The following is an 18,805-nucleotide window of genomic DNA, read 5'->3' on the forward strand; positions in this document are numbered from 1 at the left end:
AGAACAATTGGACAATTCAAGTATAACTGAATATGTCTTGATACCGGACATTGGTTCCGGTGACATCGATTTATACATAAACGTTTTGGCGGTTCGGGAATTTGGCAGGTAACTGTCCATTACAGTTATTTGAAAAGCTTTCCCGCTTATCCCTTGATTATTACATAAACTTATCATTAACTAACTTAATAAGTGTTTCTAAATATATATGTATATCCGAATAGCATATAATAACATAAACATAACTAGTTTAATAAATCTAACAACAGTTCCTTATTTAATAACTATGAGACATCCGTAGTTAAGAACTAAACAGGAGAAAGTTACTAATAGCCTTACACCACCAGTAATAACATATTTATTTATAATAAAATGGTACACACACTTGGATCTGTGATGAAAACTGGATGTATAAGACCCATATTCAAACTTGAACAATGAGGACATTAGTCCATGTAATTTATGATATTTATGAACCAAACCTGTATTACAGCTAAATCATAGGGACCATCTTTGTAATTAGTTATAACTTATATACAAAAGGATTATTATTTATGATATATCGATATACGATAGTGTGGAGAAAATTGCAAAATTGACATGTTAACCACCTCTTAAGTTAAAAGTTACAAAACTGACATGCTAACCACCTCTTAAGTTAACACAGACATTGAGTTTTAGCTCTCTCAACATTAATCATATGCAAAACAAACCAATCAGAGAATGCCAAATAAGCTAAGCCAACAAGCTTTTAATCGTCGCAGCAACTTTGAATAGTATTAGGAGCTTTTCAAATACAACCAATCAAATCAATACACGCGTAAAGTGCCAATTAAATTTTTACATGTGTATTGATTTAGGTGGTTGTTTTGGTGTACCCATTGTACTTTTCAAGGTTCTTTGTATCAACTAAAAAGTTTGGCTCTTTAGTCAGCTTAACTTATTTTACGTTTTCTAATTGGTTGGTAACTTGGTATTAAATATATTTCCCTTCATCTAACCGGCTCTCACTGAGCCCTACCAGGCCCCGAGACGAGTGGGAACGTCCCCTCTCCTACAAAAATGTTTTTTTTTTCACCGGAAATTCGTGACAACTCACCGAACATTTTGAAAAAAAAAAATACACCATCCATTCTTCACATTTGTACTCAACAAACACAACACACCATCCTTTTTTTTTTCAGTGAACACTCACCAAACATTTTGAAAAAAAAAAAAAACACCATCCATTCTTCACATTTGTACTCACCAAATACAACATACCATCCTTTTTTCATCTTCTTCCTTCAAAGAATCCATACCATGTCTTCAATGGTGGGTTAAAAATAGATTTTTGATTTAACTCCCTTAAGTTAGGTAAATTACCTCTTCCATCCCTTTAATTTAAGTAAATTATATATATGGGTAAATTAGCTTATTTTTCGTATTTTTATATCTATTGGAATGTTTATAAAATTTTTACATAGTTTTGACGTATTACTGTTGTATTTTTTTAGTTAATTACATAATTTATATTATATTAATATTTTAAATTTTAAGTTAATAAAAAAATAGTTTTAGGGAATTATAGGGAAAATTGTGACGACACCATGTATTCCGAAAAAAACTAAGGAAAGTGAGGAAAAAATGAATGTGACACACGAGGAAAACGGGAAGACTCCCTCCACCTTAATTATGGAAAAAAAGTCCACTCAGAGAGTTACTATTGAATTTGTTTATACATATTCCATTATTTGTACCACATCTCATTACTTTCACTTTATTTTCTCATTCTTATACTATCAGTAACTTTAATTTTCTTCCTTATTGTATTAATAATTTTTACTTTCTTCTCTTAGACTCATAGAGTATTTGTAAATAGTAAATATACAATATAACACTTATGGTTTAGTTAAAATTCTAATAAACCATATACTTTATTATTGTTAGAGTAAACTGCAATTTTACCCCCTGGGGTTAGGGGTCATTGGCACCCTTACCCCCCTAAGGAAATAATTGCAATTTTACCCCCCACTGTTTGCTGTTATGTCGCAACCTTACCCCCTAAGCTCAATTTTGTTGATCGGTCAATAAAAGCATGAGAGAGTCAAAGGGTAAATAGGTAATTTCACATTAATTAGTACCTTATATATTATAATAACCCCTTAACTCAACATTATATCACAATCTTACCCCCTAAGCTTCTTCACTTCCACTCCTTCTTCCACCTCCACCTCCGGCGATCCACCACCGGCTTCCACTTAAGCATGAGTGAATCGGAGAACCCCATGCTTCCACCTCCACCTCCGGCGACCACAACGGCGACCACACCTCCGCCGATGCACCTGGCTGCCGGCGCAACAACCGATCCTCCCTTTTGTCTCTGCTGTCAGGTATAAACATCGATCTTTGTGAACAAGTTAAAAACAGGGGGTTATTGAAACATCAATCTTTCTGTGTTTGCAGTGGACATGAGGATTCGGTGGTCAGTCCGATCGATTGTGGTTTCCGTTGTGGTGAAAATGCGGGGCCGCCCTTTCCTGCACTTCCAGTTTCTCCCGCAGCAGGAAATGGTTGTGTAGTTTACTTAAACTCTAATATATTACGATCTTCTGGGTTAATATGTAGTGTAGTTGAACTCTAGTTATATATTAGGATGTTTTGGTATGCTTGATCATAGACTGACTGTTAATGTGGGTTATATTTGGATCTATGATTGTACAGGTTATATTTGGTTATATCAAGATTGACTGTTAATGTGGGTTAAATTAGCATCTATGATTAGTGGGTTAATGTGTCTGTTAAGTTGATGCTGTTAAGTTGCATTACAGGCTACTGGAATGGTGTGTTTGTGTCATAGAACAGAACAGATTGACTGTTAAGTTGCTGCTGTTATGTTTGATCATAGAACAGAACAGATTGACTGTTAAGTTGCTGTTGTTTGGCCGTTGCTGCTGTGTGTAATATGAGATTAAAGTGACTAAGCAGTTTTGAGTAACATGCCAGTTTCTGATGCAGAGGTTCTGATGCATTTGCATTCCAAATGCTTCTGATATAGATTCCAGTTTTAATGGTTGAGACCTTGTGGCCTTTAGCAATGGTTTTAATGCTTCTGATATAGTAATGGTTCTGATGCATTTGCATTTGCATTACAGAAGGCCTTTAACATGCCAGTTTTAATGCTTCTGATATAGCAATGGTTCTGATGCATTTGCATTACAGAAGGCCTTTAGCAATGGTTTTAAGCTGTGGCTGAAGGGTTCGTCATGGTTGAGACCTTGAGGGTATATATACACAAAACTGCAATCGAATATTTAAATGAATTTGAATTGAATTTGAATTGAATTGAATTCTGTAAGACCTTGCATATTAAATTGTTGAAAGTAAGAATTCTAACATGAAGTAAGAATTCTGTTACAGCCTTGCATTCCAACCATGAAGTAAAAATTCTGTTACAACCTTGCATTCCAACCATGAATTCAATCTTTGCATTCCAAATGCTTTGGTTCAAAGTAAGAATTCTGTTACAACCTTTAAATGAATTTGAATTGAATCAGTCAACATATTTGATGCCAGGGTGTTTATAGGGTGTTTATATCGGTGGTGGAATCGAATTTGGATGGTGGCGGGAAAGGTTTTGGAAGTTGCAGGGGGTAATTTTGCTTCGAAACACAAAGTATAGGGGGTAGTAAGAAAGGGCATTTTAGTAATTTACCCCAAGTCAACAGATCAGCCGACATATTTGATGCCAGGGGGTAAACATGCGACATAACAGCAAACGTTGGGGGGTAAAATAAAAGGGTAAAATAGTCATTTCACCCCCAAGTCAACAGACCAGTCAACAAAATTGAAGCCGGGGGGTAAAATTGCGACATAAGAGCAAACAGTAGGGGGTAAAATTGCAATTATTTCCTTAGGGAGGGGTAAGGGTGCCAATGACCCCTAACCTCAGGGGGTAAAATTGCAGTTTACTCTTATTGTTATTAAGAATAGAGTTATTGGACTTTAATAATCCTAACGTTCACCCATTGGTCAACATTAATTTCAACTTCAAAAATTCGTTCTAACAATCCCAACTTGTAAGAATTTGGCCCCCATTGATGCTTTTCTAATTAGGTTAGTTTTTTTTCTTGATGTAACAACTTACGTGGCACAAACCTAGTTATTGGCTAATGGTGGGAATTTTTACAAATTGAGATTGTCTGTGAGAATTTTTGAAGTTGAGATTAATGCTCGCTAATAGGTGAAAGTTAGGATTATTAAAATCCAATAACCCTTAAGAATATTATTATTATTATTATTATTATTATTATTATTATTATTATTATTTGTGCAATTTTTTACGTTTAAGTCTGAATTTAACGAGTTAACACGACAAAACGCATATGCCTGATCCAATATTTGTACGTTATTTTCTTTTCGATCTCACGGGTAAAAGCTAGTTAATGTGATGAGTTAAATGCCATTTTAGTCCATGTAGTTTGAGCCATTTTGCCAGTTTAGTCCAAAGGTTTCATTTTTCGCCTGTGGATCCAAAAAGGTTTCACCGTTTCTATTTTAGTCCACTGGGTTAACTTTATCCATTTTTTCTGTTAACGAGAAAGACAATTCGGTCCTTTTATATAGCCGAATTGCCCTTCTAGTTAACAAAATTACATTTAAAATGACTGAATTGGTCTTTCCGTTAACAGAAAAATAGATGCAATTAACCCAATAGACTAAAATGATAACGATGAAAACTTTTTGAGCCCAAAAACGAAAAATGAAACCTTTAAACTAAACTGATAAAATAGTCTAAACCACCGGACAAAGATCACATTTAAACTGTAATGTGATTTACAAATTACAAAGCTAAGATTTTAGGCGAAATATTCAAATTTATCTAGGTGGATAATTACACAAAATCCATCATTGTACCTCTGCCACAAACAAAGTAGAAAACTACAAGGTGATCCGATTTCTGAATCCACGCCCACACCCACACACATTTCCCACAGAGTAACAATGGCAAAACTGATTCTACTAGACTACTGGACCAGCATATACGGCATGAGGGTCAGGATCGCTCTTGCTGAAAAGGGTCTTTCGTACGAGCACAGACAGGAAGATTTGAGGAACAAGAGCCAGCTTCTACTCGACTCGAACCCCGTTCACAAGCAGATCCCGGTTCTCATCCACAACGGCAACCCAATCTGCGAGTCCAGCATCATCGTCCAATATATCGATGAAGTTTGGAAAGATAAAGCTCCATTGTTTCCTTCTGATTCTTATGCCAAAGCTCGTGCTAGATTCTGGGCTGACTTTATAGACAAAAAGGTAGCTTTGATGATTCCAATGATATTGTTAATTATATATTTTATTTACCATAGGAACTCGCCTGCTTTATTGAAATAATGTTAATATCTTTATTTACCATAGGAAGTAGAAAATAAAAGGTTCATGTATTGAAATAATAAGATACGAGAGGGGCTAATATCCAATACAAAAATACTTGATAATCCAAATGAACAAGACGTACCCAACTGCCAACCGGAACTAGGGCTAGGCTCGGCTCGTTTAAAAATTAAATCAAGCCGAGCCATCTCATTTTTCTTAACGAGCTCGAAAGTTGGGCTCGGGCTCGTCTTGTCAAAAGCTTGAGCCAGCTCGTGGCTCGTCGAGGCGGCTCATTTGTTTAAAAAATTTTCATATTTTTGTATTTTTTTACATATATTGATTTACATAAAACCAAAAAACAATAAGTAAAACATTATTTAGGCTAATGGAATAGTAAATTTGGACAAACTATAAATAAAACGAACAAGAAAAGATTCTATGTTAGTTACCTTAATATATATGTATTTTTTTAACTCAATATTACAAATTAAGACTAAAAAATAACCATGTTACTAATTAAACAACATTTCTTAAATATATTAGAATATATACACGTGCACACACACAATTTGGGGTTTAATTTAAGCGAGCCAACTAACAAGCGAGCCACGAATCGAACCTACCTTGGCTTGGGTTCAGCTCGTTTACAAGCCAAGCCGAGCCGAGCCGAGCCAACTCGTTTAAGACCGATCTGACTTCGAACTTTTTTTGAGCGAACCTCAAACCACGGGCTTTTTGAACAGCCTTAACCAGAACAGAAAATGGAATACTTAAACGAAATTAGAAGAGTTACTAATTCAGCCTTTTGACTTTCTCCCCTTGACTTTGACTCCCTTATTTTTGGATACGTGTTATCATTACAAATATTTTGGTTTATTCCTATTCAATAGTTTACATTGAGAAGGTGGCCTTTAATAACCACGTTACTCGTCATTAATATTATTGCTACTAAAACCTTGCGAATCTATCAGCGCAACAACATGTAGGAGTCGTGGACGATCTGACAGTCAAGTCACTCACGAGAAACCTGTTAGAATGTGAACATTCTAACAGTCAAGTCAGTCAGTCACGTACACGAGAGGAGAGAGAATAAATGAAATAAAGGGTGTCATTCTTTTTAGTGGAAATGTGGGCTAAAAATCCTAATGGGCTTGACTGGTGTGGGTTGGAGCCCACTCGGATAGACCCAAGAGTGAATATACTCTACAAATATGTTTGTTTTCGCCGATTGTGGTCAGCATAATCAATGATTGCATATTTGATACACTGCCGGTACCAATACATAAGAGGTTCTTATTTTTTTCTCTTAAATTTGTCTAAATCTGCTCTTGGCAATTGTGGCCTCTCTCTTGGTAGAATAGATGACATCACACCTCTAGTACTAGCGTACTAGTACATATGGGATTCTTTTTCTTCTCTTGAATTTTTAATACTTGTCTAAGATTATATACAAAAATGCATGCAGCTATACCAAATTGGGATGAATTTGTACACAAAAAAAGGTGAGGAACATGAAGCATCAAGGAAAGAGTTCATGGATTGCCTTAAATTGCTTCAAGGAGAGCTTGGAGACAAACCTTACTTTGGAGGTGAAAATTTTGGCTACCTTGATCTATCTTTAATCCCATTTTATTCATGGTTTCAAGCCTATGAAACATATGGGAACTTCAACTTTGACCACGAGTGCCCGAAATTGATTGCATGGGCTAAACGATGCATTCAAAACAAGGAGAGTGTGTCTAACACTCTTCCTGACTTGCCAAAAATCTTAGGCTTCGTTCAATACATGCGTAAGAAATTTGGAATCGAGGAATAGACCTTACATTATACCAAAAGGAAACACCTAGTTAGATGTGTTTTTCTGAGTTGTATATATATAACTATAAAGACTGTTGCACTTTTCAACTGTAACCGTGTAACATATGTGTTTGCGAGATTTAAATCTATTAAACAGAATATGATTTCGAGGAAGAAGGGGTTCCGGTTGTAGAAAGCTTGAAATTTTCAGGACTTTCTTCACATGCTTCCTTCTTTAACTTGTAGTTATTGTATGCAACTACACCTGCAATGGCTATATCAATAATGCTATGTTAGTATTTACTTTCTTCACAAGCTCTTTCTGGTCCACTATAAGTTTTCAAATATAGTTAACATGTTAAATATAAATACCAAAACAAACAAGTTACGATGACAAATTTCAATTTGCTTAACTCGTTTCTATTTTCGTTAGAAATTTATAGGTTGACCTGTTTAAGATAAAACACGATCCAAATTGTTTTGTTCATTAAATGAGTAGAAGCTGAAACAAAAGATTACCTATAGCGTAACCGATGAGGTTGACTAGAGAGAGCTTTGTGTCGGCAAAAAGAATCGCGGAAAGCAACACGACCACCCAATCTTTAACAACCCCAGCGACCCGAATGGTTAACGCGCTTGTGTGTTGTATCACAAGAAAAACCGAAAGATTGAGAGCAAAAGTACATAGGGAATTAAGGGTTAGCACAAAGGGTTGAAAACTCCATGACTCCATTTTCGGCATCTCCAGAAAGATCCATGGAACAAACAAGCAAACAGCACTGCACAGCGAACCAAGATTCTGCTCACATGGGCAGAAATGAAGTTCTCTAAACTTATTATACATAAACAACATGAGCGCAATTTGGTAGCTTTAGAAGATAAGATAATATATAGCACTTGCCTGCAAGGACTAACATAAAACATCATAGATATCGGGTTTAACTTAACGCCCTTTCTTTTAACCAAAATCTCCATGAAAATAAGCCGCAAAGCTTCACCAACCACACCTCCCATTTGGTAAACAACACCGATCCAGTTGATGTTAATTTCTCCATAAGAAGCCACTAACACTCCAAAACTTATCACAGACATTATGAGCAGCATGCTGCAGCTCATTGCTTCAAGTCCAGCTGCTACGCCAAGAAAGAACACCGCCACCGGCACTGCAGATCAAAGACGACGATGTCAGAATAAGACCAATCGTATAATACACTTGATTTGTGTACTTACTGATTGCTTTCAACATTTGGGCGAATGATACAGATATATAGAGGTATGCAGTGTTTCCAAGCCAAAGAGTGACTGCAAACATCGCACCGATCGGAAAGACTGATGTTGTGTATCTGTTCAGAAAGAATGCATTAATAAGCATGTGTAATTGATCTAATGAAACCAGATTAATATTTACCATTTTGGTTGCTCACATTTCAAAAGTCATTCCTTTCTCGACTTGCATAATCTGCAGAAAACAACCAAACGCAGATTGGCGTTACAAGAAACGAGGCTAAAGTATTACGTGTTTGAAGGGGTATGGTCCCAGATCTCGCGTCAGCATTGACCGCGAGTGACCATTACCCTTATCAAAACCCCCACTAGTTAACAACCTACTTGTGCCCATGCGAGAACGCGTCGGCACAAGGGTTGAATCCAATCTATCTAGTAACGAAGGAGGACTTACATGGAACATGAGAACGGTAGAGTGATGCGGCATAGCATCACATCTGGTGTATGAAAACGGAAGTATTCACAGCGATGCGGCATCGCACCGCATCCAGTGAACACTTCTATCAATACAAGAAAGCCTTACCTTAGGCATAGAAGAAGATGAACGTAACGGTGCGGCTGACACCGCACCATACGGGCATTTTCGTCACGACAAGGGATGCAGGCAAGACGACGATGCGGCTAGCACCGCATCTCGCGTATTCCTTGATCACAAGTAGGAGACGCGGTAACTCCAGATGTTACCGCACGTAGCGATGCGGCTTGCACCGCATCCTATGCACTCAAACAAGTGGGACTGACACCACAGTGCAAGTGGCACCAATGGCAGTTACCTGTCAGAGCTACGCAAGCAATGGACTGACGTGGCGTGACCTCCACAACCGACAAGCCTGACACACCTGCAAAGGTGCAGCACGTCGTCAGTCCATCCATCATCATCCTCCTTCACTCCTCGGCTATAAATACCAACCCCAAACCAGGTTTGAGGTATCTCTTCACAACTCTCTCACTACTACTACTATCTTACTTTGCTTCCCAAGCAAACTACTGATTCTCACGCCGGAGAGTGGTAACAAGGAGCACCCCCCACCCCATCCTCCTTGTTACGAGTCACGGCTTGTTTCCTTGTGCAGGAGATCAACCACCGGTGATCCAGCCAGCGATCCTCGAGAGGAAGGGATTAACCCTTCTTGACGAGACCAGTGTGTTAACCCTGCCCGGTTAACCATTGTTTCATCATTGGCGCCCACCGCTACTCTTAGCATTTACTAAACCATCCTGTTTCCTCTCTCACGATCATGACTGATCACCAAAACAACATTGCGGATAACCAAAATCCTCTAATCCAATCTCCGGTAGGGGTCAATGCCTCGACCTCCCAACCCGGACACATCGGCACGTCCACACAAAGGAGTCCCTCCTTTATGTTTGGACATGACTTATCACAATTCCCATCTATGATCCCACCAGGCATGACCGTTCATACCTGGTACGAGCAGCAGGCAGCCATGCTGACCGCAGCATACAACCGCGCTTGTACTGAAGCGAATATACGAGCTGGGCTTCCCCCAGCACCGCACACCCCTGTTGAGCGTATTTTACAATACGACGGCAGGATACATTCACGTCCGGCTTCAAGAAGCCGACGTGAAGAACGGGGATCGTCTTACTGTTCGGTCCACACCCTCAACGAGGATGATTCCTCATACGGGTCCCATACCAGAGGACCGGTACATACCCGCCTTGGCCCCCATGGCGAGGACAGGAGGCGATCAACCTCCCGATGCGGCCCAGGCATTCAGAGCCGATTGGGCCCACAACCGTACACCGAAGGGTACGGTCATACCGACCCTGACGACCATAGCTACCGCGGTGATTCGCATGACACCAGTAGCAGACCGGGAGGACGCAACTATGTTCCTCCCAGTCACCCCCGCAACACATACCTTAGGGCGGCAAAGCGCCCTGCGAACGAGCCATACAGGCCAAAGGCAGCGGCCGAAAATTCCAAGTTCGGCACGCGGATTGCCAACGCCCATGTCACCACGACAAAGTTCCCATTCAACGTTGGGAAATACAGTGGTTCGACCGACCCGGACGACCACATGAACATCTTCATGGGCGCGGGCATCAACGGCCAGTGGGATGAACCCACTTGGTGTAATTTTTCCCCCAGACCCTTACGGGCCTGGCCAGGGCATGGTTCGATTCTTTGCCAGTGGGATCACTGGATTCATTCGAGGACTTGCGTACCAAGTTCCTCGCCCATTTTTGCCAGCAGCGACGCCACGAACGAGATCGTTGGACGTCATGAACATCTGGCGAAGGGACGACGAATCGCTCGAAGCATTCGTCGTCCGATATAATAAAGAGTGCCTGGAGATAGGTGACGTGGCAGACCAGATGGCACGAAACCATTTCATCCGGGCCGTCAAAGACAGAGAGATGATCATGACCATCTCTGGCAAGGAGGGCTTGCCCAAAAAATGGGAAGATGTCATGACCGCGGTCAAGACATACGCCCAGACACAGCGGTCACTTGAACCGCATGTGACAAAGGCAAAGCCCCAAGCCGAAACATCCCACCAAGGGTCCAAACGTAACAATAAACGCAACCGGGACATTGGAAATCGCGATATTTCCAAACCGTACTTCCCGCGAACCAACACGTTCGACCCAAAGAACTACAACCCCGCCCGAGACAGTCGGGCGTCAAAAAAAGATTCTCGGGACCGCAATTGGACCGAGATCACCATGTCGCCAAGTGAGGTCCTCCTTGCGGACCCACAGTTCTTGAGACCGGCCCAACCAATGAAGTCCAAGAAAAATCAGGACCTCACACTCTACTGTGAGTACCACAAGGACTCGGGCCACACCACCAACAACTGCATCAGTTTCCGACTGGAGATTGAGCGCGCCTTAAAGGAGGGGAAACTGCAACACCTTTTGCCAGGTGGGCAAAAACCCACCAAGCGCATTACCCCTCATGGCGAAGGTACCTCCTACGGGAAGAGAACCATGCACGTGGCTTCCACCCACATGATCCACGGAGGCAAGGTCAGGCCGCGAAAGCGGCAAGAAGGCCGGAATGTGACTGGAAAGACGAGCAAGTCGTCTTTCCAAAAGTCCGAGGCGGACCGCGCGATAGGCGCGCCATCGTCATTTCAGGCCAACTGGCACACTACTGCACCGAGCGTCTATTCATCGACCCGGGCAGTACATCTGATATAATCTACGAACAATGCTTCAACCAGTTCGACCAGGAGGACAAAGATCGGTTGCAAGCAGTAGATTACCCGTTAACCGGGTTCGCAGGGGAAACTGTCTTTCCCCTAGGCCAGATTACTTTCCCTGTGCGTCTTTCCAGCGGAAACCGCACAAGGACAGAAGAGGTAAACTTCATGGTTTTACCTCACACCTCCAGATATGACGTACTCCTCGGGAGAGAATCCCAAGGAGATTTCAATATGATTATGTCCGTCCCCCACTCTGCGGTTGGTTTCCCAACCGAATCGGGGGTCGCGATAATCTATGCCCGCAGGGACGTCATGATGTCGGACGAAGTACGTCCAACCAAGGTCGCAAGGCCCACTCCCAACGACCAACCAGAAAAAGGGGTTCTCAACGCGAGATACCCAGAACAAAAGGTCACATTGGGTCACGCCTTATCCCCGACCACCAAAGCGCAACTGAAGCAGCTTCTCTTCAGGAACCAAGACATCTTCGCGTGGACACCCGCAAACATGACCGGGGTCCCACGTGATATTGCGCAACATCACTTGAATACCTTGCCAGGTATTAAGCCAGTGATCCAAGGCCAACGCCACCTTGGGTCAGCTAAAAATCAGGCGATGCAAGAGCAGATCGAAGAACTGCTCTCCGCAGGCATCCTGCGGGAAGTCAAATACCAGACGTGGTTATCCAACCCAGTCATGGTAGAAAAACCATCCGGGGGCTGGCGCATGTGCGTCGATTACAAAGACCTTAACAAGGCCTGCCCCAAGGATTGTTACGCGCTTCCAGAAATCGACGAAAAAGTCGATAATCTCGCACCATTCAGGTGGAAGTGTTTCCTCGATTGCTACAAAGGGTATCATCAAGTACAAATGGCAATCGAGGATGAAGACAAAACGGCATTCCGGACTCCCACCGGAAATTACTGCTACACAAAAATGCCGTTTGGGTTGCGCAACGCGGGCTCAACCTACCAAAAGTTGATGAACGACACTTTCCGCGGCCAAATAAGCAAAAGTGTCGAAATCTACATGGACGACCTGGTCGTCATGAGCATGGAAGAGGATACCATGCTCACAGATATTGAAAGAACATTCCAAACTCTGCGCAGCGTTAACATAAAGCTCAATCCAGGAAAATGCTCGTTTGGAATGGAAGAAGGCAAATTCCTTGGGTTCATCGTCACTAAAGATGGATTCAAGGTAAATCCGGAGAAAGTCCAGGCGATCGAGCACATGCCATCGCCTTCATCGATGAAGGATATGCAACGGCTAGCCGGCAGGCTAGCGGCACTCAACAGATTCTTAGCCAACCATGCAGCTAAGTCTTATCCATTCATCAAGACCCTGCGGAGCTGTTCAAAGAAAGAACAATTCCAGTGGACCGCAGAGGCGGAACAGGCCTTCCGGGAAATGAAGGAGTGTTTGATACAACTCCCAACTCTAACCGCACCACGCAAGGATGAGCCACTCATATTATACCTATCCGCCGCGGATAACGCGGTGGGTGCGGTATTAATAGTGGAGCGAAAGGGGGTTCAAACACCCATCTATTACATCAGCAAGATGCTCAACGACCCAGAGACGAGATACTCAATAATGGAGAAATTGGTGCTAGCATTAGTGCACGCTTCAAGACGGTTACGACGCTACTTCGTAAACCACGTCATCACAGTGCTAACCAATTACAGGATCGGCCCGATCCTATCCAAACCCGACATCTCTGGGAGATTAGCAAAATGGGCAATCGAGCTGGGCGCGCACACGATACACTATAAACCGCGCCCCGCGATTAAAGGCCAGATCTTAGCGGATTTCGCCGCCGAAGTACCGGTGAATCGCATCCAAGAATGCGAAGAAGCACAAACTCCTGCACCAACGCCATCCTCCTCCGAGACATGGGCACTATTCACAGATGGTGCCTCCAACGACGAAGGTGCGGGTGCAGGTCTGCGACTCGTCAGCCCTGACGGCCAAGAGCTTACATATGCAATCCGCCTCGAATTCAAAAGCACAAACAACGAGGCAGAATATGAGGCCCTGTTAGCGGGGCTACGTTTAGCAGTCAAAATCGGCGTGCAACATCTGGAAGCACACGTCGACTCTTTGTTAGTTGCAGGACAAGTACGCGGCGACTATGCCGCAAAAGGGGATATCATGATCCTCTACCTCGAGCAAGTCCTGCAACTAAAATCCAAATTCGCTTCGTTCAATATTCGCCATATTAATCGAAGCGAAAACAAGTCTGCAGATGCACTATCAAAACTTGCATCTACCAGCTTCCAACACTTGGCAAAGGAGATACGCATCGAAATCCTGCAAAATCCTTCGGTACCCCTGCGCCAAGTCAACGTCATTCAATACGGTTCAACATCATGGATGACACCTATTATCGCATATCTACAATCCGGTGTGACTCCCGAAAGCAAATCAGAGGCACGCAAGCTCCAATACAAAGCGTGCCATTATCAAATGGGAGACGGTATCTTGTACCGCAAATCATACCTAGGGCCACTACTACGATGCGTCAACCCCCAGGATGCCACATACCTCATCCGAGAGATACACGAGGGCATATGTGGCATACATGCTGGACCACGCATGGTAGTGGCCAAAATCATGAATGCCGGGTATTACTGGCCCGGCATGCACCTGGACGCCGTCAAAGTGTTGCGCAAGTGCATCGACTGTCAACGTCATGCTCCAAAAATCTTGCGGCCAAAAAACAACTTAGTCCCCGTCACAACCGCTTGGCCTTTTCAGAAATGGGCAATTGACGTTGTGGGACCATTCCCTGACGCTCCGGGTGCGGTTAAATTTATCATAGTAGCGGTTGATTACTTCACAAAATGGGTGGAAGCAAAACCGCTCGCCTCGACCACTGCTATGATAACAAGGAAGTTCATTTGGGAACACATCATCTGCCGTTTCGGGTTACCAATGTGCATTGTCACCGATAACGGCACCAACTTCGCTGCCGACGAATTTCAAAAATGGCTAAAAGAACTACATATTGAGCACATATTCTCATCAGTCGCACACCCGCAAGGGAACGGCCAAGTCGAGAGTGTCAATAAAAGCCTAATCGAAGGGATCAAGGCACGGTTGGGAACGGCCAGGCGTGGCTGGGTCGATGAACTCCCAAGTATTTTATGGGCTCACCGTACAAGCCCAAAAACAAGCAATGGGGAAACACCCTTCAGCCTAGTCTACGGTTCAGAAGCGGTGATCCCCGCAGAAGTAGGTCTCCCCTCTCCTAGAATGTTGGCTATTGAAAAACTAGACAACAACATGGAACGCAGGATCGATTTGGACCTCTTGGAAGAAAGGCGCGAAAACGCTGCCATCAACGAGGCCAAATATAAATCCAAACTTGAAAAGTACTACAACGCGCGCGTCCGCGTTTGTACTTTCAACCCAGGAGACTACGTCCTACGCGACAATGAGGCATCTAATGCCGAGCGCCCAGGCAAACTCGCCCCCAAGTGGGAAGGACCCTACCTCATCAAAGAGGTCTTAGGGAAAGGCGCGTACAAATTGCAAACACTAGAAGGCGAACCTATCGCACGCACATGGAATGCACAACAGCTTCGACGATGTTATATGTAAGCCATGTTCTTACATTTCTCTATGTAACCTATCGGGCCGCAGGCCATTTGCAAATAAATAAATAAGCAATTTTATACATTATTGTTTGTTATTACTATTACAAATGCGTGTTCCACTTTGCGGTATCCCAAAACAGATTGGCAAAATCTTCATTCGCGATACCCATACAAAGTGGTAACCACACACAAAAATTGTAATAGGCCAGCAAAAGGCAAAAAAGACTTGCATATTTATCCGGCCGGATAAACAAGTTTTTGTTAAACACTTAACACAATTCCTGAGCCCAAAAAGGCAAACAATGGAATTGACGCGGACTCATACGACAAAGGTATGGAGTACACTCGACCCCATTCACAAATGGGTAGAGTTCCGGACATATAAGCTTTTACAAAGCTTACACAATTCCTGAGCCCAAAAAGGCAAACAATGGAATTGACGCGGACTCATACGACAAAGGTATGGAGTACACTTGACCCCATTCACAAATGGGTAGAGTTCCGGACATATAAGCTTGTACAAAGCTTAAGCAATTCTAAAACCCTCACACGGTAAATAACAGAATTGACGCGTCCTCATACGATAAAAAGTATGGAGTATACTTGACCCCGTTCATAAATGGGTAAAGTTACGCATACATACGTTCAGACATGCAAGAATTAAAAACACTTGTACAAACTGAACAAAGAAACTTTGTATTCAAAAAATTCAAGCACCCACATGATGCTTAATGAATTTACATAAAGTTCCTATTCTATACAAGGGGAACACAAAAAGGAGGCACACTAGCCAACCTAAACCCTATTTTGTACCGCTGGTTCCCGCATCTCCTCCGGCACCACCAGCGGGTTCTTCCTCTTCCGCATCCGGATAAAGCATCCGCAAGAGGTCAACATAATCCGCAGCCTCCAAGCAATCGTCCAATTTCTCCACACAAGAGAGAGACGTATCATAAAAGGAGGCTACGGCCGCGTTCAGGCGACCTTCGGTGTCCACATCACGGAACCCGGATCGCTTATCAGTATAACCGCCTGCGGATAACACATTGATATGCCCAATACAGCGGTTATAAGCAGCTTTAAAGCCAGCATCGCGCGCACGTTCCTTAACCAGATCCAAACCAGCCGCAGTCTCAGGGGCATTCATAATAGCCTCAACAATCTGCAACACAAGGATCATAAGTCTCGGATATTAGTCCAAGCAAATCTAAAGAAAAGGGATACTTACACGCGCGATACCGTGAGCCCGCAACCACTCACGGTCAGCCTCCAGCTGGTTAACAGAGGACACCAAGGCATCCTTGGCCTCAACAGCGGCATCAGCCCGCTCCTCCGCAACAGAGACGCGGGCAGTAAGGTCTGTAACCGCGACCTCCCGGGCCTGAACCTCAGCCTGTTACAAAAACAGCAAACAGTTCACTCGATAAATATTTTCAAAACAATAAAGGAAATATACAACAGAGGTAACGAAACATACCTGAAGGCTGGCAACAACCTTATCCAAACGCATGCGCTCCGCATGCGCCTCTTCAAGAGCCTTAGAAGAACGGCTCTCCTTCTCTGCGGCCTCTTCAAGGGCCTTTGCAGCACGCGCCCCGGCTTCCTTGGCCTCCTCAAGCGCCTTCAGGGCCTCGGCCTTCGCCTGCTGCGCTTTCACAGCAATGGCCTCCGCTGCAGCTTTTTCTTTACCCAAGGCAACGTTCGCTGCCTTGGCGTTCGTTAACTCCTGCCGCGCATAAAACAGAGTGTCATTCTGCTTAGCCCAGGATTCGTTCCACTTCTTACGCTCATTGGACAACTTTTCATTCCAAGTCTTGCGTTCATCAGCAAGGAGTTTGGCGAGAGTACGAACCTGTTTAAGCTGAGCAGCGGCAGCCCACTCCGTGGTCTGTTTCTGCTTCTCAAAAGCAGCTCTATCTTACTCAAGCTGCTCCGCACCCGCACGAGCAGCTGGAACCAGTTTTTCCGCTTCTGCCCGCATGCGAGCAGCATCTTCCTCGCGCCGGCCCAGCACTTTATAATCTTCCAAAATGGCATTTGCCACAATGGAAGTCCCTACCAGCATTGTTGAGAGCTGGTTTATACGCAGCTCTCGGGGTGCGGCACGGGCACGCTCGACTTCAAAAGGGGTGCCCAGACCACCCAGAATCTCCTTGCATGCCGCAGGGTCATTAGAAATATCGTCCCCCTGAATAAACAGTCCAGGGGGGTCGATGATACACCATACTGCGACCCTGGGAGTATGTGCGGTAGTAATACTCCAATTCAAACTCCCCAGGCTGAATTGGAGGCCCATCATAACCCAAACCACCAGCAGACGAGCCGGCACCCTTCTCACCAGCAGGAGACTTCTACGGCTCAGCATCCTGCTGCCGCACCTCAGCATCAGACTTCTGCTTCCCAGTATCTGAAAACCTCAAGTCCAATCCATCACCCTCATTAGGAGAGATCAGATTGTCTGAGGAATCCACAGTGTCGAATATCTGGTCAGCAGTGGTTTCCACCGTTTTCTCCAAGGGGGGATCGCGAACCGGCCCAACAAAAGGGGCCGTAGGCTCCTTGGGCACGACAGTCTCCTTCGATACCCCCGCACCCGCATCAGCGGTATGCGGAGGAGACGACGGGAAGTCGAAGAAAGAGTACCCTGCATCTCGGGATTCTGCAACACAAAGAGCATCAATGATTATTCCCACCTATTGTACATACAAAACAAGGAGAAGGGATAAACTTACCAGTAGCAACTGCAGGTTTCTTTTGCGCCGGAGCAACTCTCTTGGTCTGCAGTCTCCGACGCTTCGGTTCACCACCACCAGCAGCCTTCTGCTCTGGTCCTCTTTTCTCACCAACAACGGGGGGAACCACAGCAGTTCCACCCGCAGCCGCACCACTACCTATAACACCCAAACCCTCAAGGGTGTCAGATACTACCACGTAATCGGTATATCCCCGATGACAAGATCGATAGGTACCTGCGGCTTCAGCAACTGAAGAAGGGGCAACTGAGCCTTCAGAACTCCCCTTGCCACGACCCCGCATGGTTTTCTTCACCGTTTTCTTCTCCACAGTCTTTTTGGGGATGCGTATCTCAAACTTCCCCAAATCCGCAAGGATACCTGGATTGACACAATCAACAAAACCAGTCAAAACGATAAACTGAAAAAACTAATGCCACGTACGACATACCTCTTGCATCTCCCAGCACCGGGGCATCCAGCACCGCACGCGACGGTACGCGGAAGTTGCTAAAACTTTCAAGGTTGAAGCCCTTCTTCAGCTCAACCGCAATAAGTTCAACCCGGCTCTCGAAATCGGGCTCAAACATTCTCCACAAGCCAACCGCATCCGCTGATACATGCATGCAGGTTACTACAAGGCTTAGGAAGTAAGGAAAATAACAAAGTGTAAAGAGCTTACCACCACCCTTTTCCTGCAAAACGGGCCTTGCCTTCCTATCTGGTCTCGAGAGCATCATCCGCAATATCCACAGTTGGTCGTTATCCAACTTCTTGAGTTCAATAGGCCGCAGCCTAGAGAACCAGTCCACGGTCTTTGCGGTAGCAACAGGAATATCTTCATCAGAAACTCCAACGT

At 43.9% G+C, this 18,805-nt stretch overlaps 2 protein-coding genes across 2 annotated transcripts; one reads left to right on the top strand and one right to left on the bottom strand.

Moving 5' to 3' along the window:
- Positions 1-4,864: 4,864 nt before the first annotated feature.
- LOC110891167 (probable glutathione S-transferase parC) lies at positions 4,865-7,326 on the top strand. Its single transcript, XM_022138834.2, has 2 exons — positions 4,865-5,295; positions 6,821-7,326. The coding sequence occupies exons 1-2, from the start codon at positions 4,984-4,986 to the stop codon at positions 7,169-7,171; spliced, it is 663 nt and encodes a 220-aa protein (XP_021994526.1). The 5' UTR covers positions 4,865-4,983; the 3' UTR covers positions 7,172-7,326.
- On the bottom strand, positions 7,302-8,614 carry LOC110891168 (probable sugar phosphate/phosphate translocator At3g14410). The gene is made up of 5 exons (XM_022138835.2): positions 8,577-8,614; positions 8,383-8,495; positions 8,054-8,315; positions 7,672-7,931; positions 7,302-7,426 (listed from the first exon to the last, which is right to left on the bottom strand). The coding sequence occupies exons 1-5, from the start codon at positions 8,606-8,608 to the stop codon at positions 7,302-7,304; spliced, it is 792 nt and encodes a 263-aa protein (XP_021994527.2). The 5' UTR covers positions 8,609-8,614.
- Between the last annotated feature and the right edge of the window lie 10,191 nt (positions 8,615-18,805).

Source organism: Helianthus annuus, chromosome 10 (assembly GCF_002127325.2).
Source record: "Helianthus annuus cultivar XRQ/B chromosome 10, HanXRQr2.0-SUNRISE, whole genome shotgun sequence".
NCBI lineage: Eukaryota > Viridiplantae > Streptophyta > Magnoliopsida > Asterales > Asteraceae > Helianthus > Helianthus annuus.